The sequence below is a fragment of the Lutra lutra genome, chromosome 4, assembly GCF_902655055.1.
Source record: "Lutra lutra chromosome 4, mLutLut1.2, whole genome shotgun sequence".
Classification (NCBI taxonomy): domain Eukaryota; kingdom Metazoa; phylum Chordata; class Mammalia; order Carnivora; family Mustelidae; genus Lutra; species Lutra lutra.
The window spans coordinates 12554245-12560620 of NC_062281.1; the positions used below are offsets into that span (position 1 = coordinate 12554245).

A 6376-nucleotide genomic window follows, 5' to 3' on the forward strand; every position below is an offset into this window, starting at 1 on the left:
TTAACTCCTGTACAGGTTCAGAGAGGTAGGGCATTCGTTAGAAGCTCTATGAGTCACTTTTTTTTTTTTTTTTTTAACTTGCAGCTGAGATTCTGGCTAGTGCTGATTATGAATATTGCATTTTGACCTTTTTCTTTTTAAGTTTGTATTTTACTTCCATTTGTTTTAGACAGAACAATTTTTTCATGGTAAGGTTAAATAATGTGCCTCCCATAATTTTTTTTTTTCCTAGGCAAAGAACTTTATTAATCTTGCTTCAAAATTTATTCCCAGGCTTCTTCAGCTTAATTAGCTGCAAAGAATGAATTGTGTATAAGCAAAAACTGAAAAGAGCTGCAGTGTCCAAGGGGCTTGGGCTTAAAAATCTTAGAGATCTAGATTTTATCAGATCCATGAACAAAATTTTAAAAAGCAGTCATAATATAAAATAGCAGCTCCCAGTAACTTCTTCAAGTTTTATCTTCTCCAGAAGTTGACTCAATTCAGTTTGCTTCATTCTTGGAAGCTTCATCAAAATTCTCCACAAGATCTGGAACTTCATCATCATCATCCTCTCCAGTAGCAAGTGGTGCTTTTCCATCCACAGATTGTTTGGGCAGAGCTTCAGCCAGTCTTCTTAAACTAGTCAGACTGTCTGCACCAAGTTGGTTTAGGATACTGGGTAGCATTTCTGTCAGCTGCTTTGTCTCAGCATGGCCTGTAATGGTGAAAGTGTTCGCTGCCAGCGATGCCTGAACTTTGGGGTTGTTAAAGTGGATCGCTGTTCCTTGGTTTGTGAACATATTCACTTCTTCAATACCAGAGATATTGTTTACCCCTAACTTCTTTAAGGAGAACTGAAGTTTTTTATCATCTGTTGTAGCTGTTCTATGAACCACCTTCTTCTTTTGGCAAGCAGTTCCTTTCCCACCAATGCGCACTTGTGCTTGCAGTTTGGCGAGTTTCTCCTGGTTCATGATAGTTTCTTTCATCTTGTTGGAGCGGAAATGGGACCGCGCGGGGGCTAGGGTTGGTGCTCAGGTGGTCTCGGGCGGACCAGCTGAGATTAGGTGCACACACGCGGGGACGCAAGATGGCAGCTCCTCCTCCCATAAGTTTTAAAACACTTTTCAAACCACAGTGAGAAAAAGCTGCAAACCTTATATTGCGCAGAGAGTGAATCATGTGTATTCTGAGAAAGATAGTTGATTTCGAGGTTTCAGGTCACTGGAGAGAAATAGGGTAGGGTTTCTTTAGTAAACTAAGGGGCAGTGTTTAAGTCTTCATCCCAAGTTAGTTCTTGTTTTCTCAGCGTGATCCACGCCATATGAGAAAATCTGCAGTTCAGGGCAGGAGATTTCATTGGCACTTTCTTCTCAACCCCCTTTATTGTCCATTGTGTGGGAGACTCCTCAAGTCAAGAGGAATAGATTATGGGTGTGTGACAGCACGATCTCTGCCAACAAAGGATTTAAAGCCGAGTCAAGGAGAGAAATGACAGCAATATCTTCTGTTTGCACAGTGCTGTATACAGAGCACTGTTATCTTACCTCAGCAAGACTGAATGGCACTCAAGTGGCTTCCTAGGTCAGAAGAGGTGGGGAAGGGATGGTGTTGGGACCCTGCTGGGTTCCTGTGTTTCAGAATGGGACAGATGCCTCTGGGCAGATAGAGCAACAGTGTGTGGGCATTTGGATTCCAGGCAACACATCAGTATTCAGGAGTCAGATGACTACCTCAAAGAAGACGTGGGGAGCCCCTTAGGAAGAAATACTACCCACAACGTTAATAAGGACCAGCATTTACTCATTACTTACTATATGATAATTAGTATGCCAATACTATTTAATTCTGAGAAGAATTTGGTGTCATTATTATGATTCCCATTTGCTGAAGAGGAGACTGAGTTATAATAAGTTAAGTCATTGGCAAATAAAATATATCATAGTGAAAAAAAAATTAAGTCATTAGCTCAAGATCATGTATGCCAAGACTAGAATTCAAACCCAAGCCCTAACTCTGAAGTTCATGGTCTTAAGCACTATGTTATACTAATGCCAGTGATCTCAGATCCCAGTGATTCATAAACCACACAAAAGTCAAGAGACTCAGACACTGTGATGTGGATACAGAAGTGAAGAAGATGCAGACCCTGTCCTTTAGAAATGGACAGTTTCACAGGGACAGTCATGTGACATGGCTGAGTGGCTGTAGGGCCAGCAAGGCATCCCAGAAGGAGAATAAAGAATGGCTTTTATGAGGAACTTGAAAGTTCTGTAAAGGGTAGGGGATGCCTCACCTTGAAGCTGTGTGGTATTTCTCTCTAATGCCTAGGTAGAGATGGTCACAGGATAACTCCTCAGCAGATTTTATCCCGCCTTTTCTGTTATCTTTGTTGATCACTTGTTATTGACATAGAGGTTATTTTTCTCATAGAGGAAGAAAAGGCAATGCTCAATAATCAGGACAACAAATGTATGGGAGAGTCCTCTAAGAGGAAATGGTAAGGAAGTATTGATTCTGTGTTTGGTAGAAGGAGAGTCTTCCTAAGGGAGACAAAATCTAAGTAGGATCCTAAAAAATGATCCCAGGAGTGAGAAAGTGGTGTTCCAAAACATGGATCAGTGTATGCAATGGTTCCCAAGCCAGGTGAACTGGAGAACTTGTTACAAAAAGTAAAATGAAATAAATTGTAATTCCTAACCTTGGGATTCTAATTCCAGTGATTTGGAGTTTGTCTGGGAGTTTGTGGTTTTAACAAGTTACCTAGGCGCGCACCTGGTAGCTCAGTTGGTTGAGTGTCCAACTCTTGGTTTCAGCTCAGGTCGTGATTGATCTCAGCTCCATGGGATCAAGCCCCAGGTTGGGATCCACACTCAGTGGGAAGTCTGCTTCTCTCTTCCTCTCTCTCCCTCCCTCTGCCCCTTACTTTGCATGTGCTCTCTCTCTCCATGCAGCTCCTGGGCAAAGTGTTTTGGAGTGACACGCTGCATACACATGCTTGTCTGTGGAAGGAGAGCATGTTTTAAAGTGTGGGTGAGCATTTCCGTGAAGTTGTCAAGCGGGGGTAAGGAGGAGTGGGAGATGTGGCAGAAAATACAGGTGGGGACTGGATCATAAAGGTCCAGGTTCTCTCCTAGGCACTATAGGATGGGGAGACTTCTCTGACAGAGAAGCGTTCTCATCAGGTGGGATTTTAGCAAGACAAGTCTGGGTGGCTCTGGGGGAGTCATTAGATTTGGAACATGTGAAGGCAAAGAGAACACCTAGAAAGTTACTCTGATAGTCTCCTATGAGGAGAGCCTTGCTGAAGAGGGTGAGGGCGAAGAGAAGAGGCCCACATACGGAAGATAGTTCTGTGATGAAAGGCACAAGCTCATCATCAATCATTTTGATATATTTTTCTTTGACAGTACATAACATTCATTTTTTTTTTTGATCATTACTTGAAACCTATTATGAAATATTTCTTTCTTGGAAAAAACTTTCATTCCATCCCACTTCCTACTCTAAAAAGTCAAGAAAATCAAATAAATTGAAGTAGTTTTCTTTGGTTTTAAATTTGTTCATCCAAAGAAAGGCTCCACAATTCTTCAGACACTGGCAGCCTTGGGTGAGAATATGAGTTCATTTCAACACTTTCAGGGAGAATCAGATATATCCTGGGAAGCAAAACATTTTGTGTGCTTAAGACAGAGGAAGACCAGGTGGAGAAGTTCATAGTGTTTGTGCCAAATTTCTGCCACTTGTCCCCAAACATTTTCTTCTCTTCCATATATCTTCCACTCATTCATCTGGTAACATTTTGCCTATTGAAGTTAGTATTTCAGTGCTTCTGCATTTAAAACATTGGGGGGAAATGTTTGAGTCTAAATAACAATAAATACTAATATGTAAGGTCATGTTGGAAGCAGTAGGGAGATTGATTCAATACACCTCAAGTGAAAGTATAATTTTATAGATACCTTTAAAAACATCCATATCCTTTAGCCAGTAATCTCACTCCTGGGGATTTATCCCATGGACATAATTCTAAAGGAGAAAAAAAAAGCCCAAACCCAAAACACTGTGAAAGCAAAGGGTTTGGAAGAGCAATGTTTATTCAGGAAAAATCAAAACAACAACAACAAAAAAGAAGATAAAACCCTGAATATTCCAAATACAATACAATGGTTAAATAACTTATGTTAGATAATTTATGACATATGAAATGAAATTTTTTATTTTTTATTTATTTTATTTTTATTTTTATTTTTACCACGTATAACTAGTCAGAGAAGGGTGATTTTGTTCTTCAGCTGTTTCCTACCAGGAGTCAGTAAGTACCATCCACAGGCCAAATCTAGCCCATGACTATTTTTGTAAATAGAGACTTACTGGAACATAGCCACACATGTCCATTTCTGTACATATTTCAAGCTACAGTAGTTGAGTAGACTAGCTGTACAAAGACCATATGGACTAAGAAACCTCAAATATTCATTATCTGGCCCTTTTTAGAAAAACTTGCCAGCCTCTGATTTAGACTAAGGTAGCAACAGCATTTTCCAGGTTTGTTTGCTATGAGCTCCCATCCCAAAGAATGGGAATCCCAGAGGGAAAGACACAGCAAACACAATTTTGAACATCAGCTCTGCCACAGCGCGTGACCCTGGGGATGGTACTTTATAGTCGGAGCCTTAGTGGTCTCATCTGTGAGATGAAGATTGTACTTCCCCTACAGGATTGCAAAGGGAACTGGAGATCTTATTTGTAGCTCACATAGTTTGATGCTTGGACATGGTCGGGACCTCAGTCCAGGGATCAGACACCCTGGATTGAAACCTCAGCTCTACCACTTATTACCTCTGTGACCTTGGGGAAGTTACTTATCCTCCTGAACTTCAATCTATTCATAATACAAAATGAGGATGATGGGATTCTATCACGTTTGGGGTTCAATGAGAAAACATTCGTAAAATGTTTAGCATAGTGCCTAGTACATACGGCAGTCCTCTATAGGAGGCAGCTAATATTCTGACTCCTCTCCCCTCCCACCTCTAACCCATCACACAAGTATGATAACACAACTTGGCTTGCATTAATGTGTCCCAAAGACCTTCTCAGGGAAGTCTAAACAAATTAGCCTAACAAGTCTCCTCCGGTTGGTTCCTGCAGCCTCTACAGATTTATGTCTCCAGTTCTCCCTCCTCCCTCCACCCTCCTCTACCTACAACACAGTTGCTCATCAATCATGGCCATGAGATAAGTATTTTGATTTTTTTTAAATTAACAAATATTTAGTATATCTTGAATTTGGAAATGTGAATATATTACTTGAAAACAAGCACACACCAAAAGACCTAACACTTAGGGTGCTTGCTGTGTGCTGTTCTAAGAGCTACACAATACTCACTTAATCCTTACAACCACCCTGGATTTAAAGTATGCCTATTAGCCTCATTTTCAGTTGAGAAAACTGAGCTACAAAGAGGTTGAATAATTTAGCCAGTGTCATGTAGGTGGCAAATAACACAGGATTTAAATTGAAGCGACTGCATTAACACTGTTAAACACATGACTAGATTTCCTCTTACAACATAAATAGAACTGAAATGAGAGATTAATCTAAAAGTCTGATAACTTCAGGTGTGCTGGCAGATATAGAACTGTAAACCGCATATATTTAGGGTGGAAGTATACATGGGTTATAATCCTATGTATATTTAACCGTAATGATACATTATGGTGAAAGTATACATCGGTCCCACTATCTCCCAGAACTTGTTTATCAGCATCTCTTAACACTCAGTATGAGCTTACTCAATGACTCAGCAATTCCATCCTCGGGCATTTCCCAGAGACACAGGAATGCAGAGGTCGACCAAAGACATGAACAAAAATGTTTATAGCAGCTTTCTTCTGTAATAGCCCTTAAATGAAAGCAATCTAAGTAAATAGATGAAAGGATAAATAAATTACAGCATACTGGTACACTATATTGATACTACACATTCATATAAGTGGATAAATTACTGTCATGTACAATAATAATATGGGTACTTTCTCAGACATGGTACTGAGAAAAATAAGTCAGGTGCACCAAATGCATTCTGTATGACTCCACTTAATATATGTTTCAAGGACAGGCAAAATAATCTGTGTTAATAGAAGGTAAAGGATGTTTACCTGAATGCATGCATGGTAGAGGGTGGTGAGTGTTTGTTACTAGGTAAGAGAAGAGCCCTTGGGTTCTGGAAATCTTGCTTGAGTGGAGAAATGATTACACAGGTGTAGACATCCATAAAACCATCAAGGTGCATTCTTCAAATCTGTGCACATTAATGTACATATCTTATATCTAAAAAAAGTTAATGACCAAGTCTTAGTAAATGATAGACCTTTGAAATTTAGTTGA

General features: G+C 39.9%; 1 protein-coding gene across 1 annotated transcript; it reads right to left on the reverse strand.

Moving 5' to 3' along the window:
• Nucleotides 1–216: 216 nt before the first annotated feature.
• Nucleotides 217–1019, reverse strand: LOC125098079 (transcription factor BTF3-like). Its single transcript, XM_047726501.1, has one exon. The coding sequence runs from the start codon at nt 969–971 to the stop codon at nt 483–485; it is 489 nt and encodes a 162-aa protein (XP_047582457.1). The 5' UTR covers nt 972–1019; the 3' UTR covers nt 217–482.
• Between the last annotated feature and the right edge of the window lie 5357 nt (nt 1020–6376).

Excerpts from the sequence above, each read along its gene's own strand:
- LOC125098079 (XM_047726501.1), bottom strand. The coding sequence starts at position 971 with ATGAAAGAAACTATCATGAACCAGGAGAAACTCGCCAAACTGCAAGCA.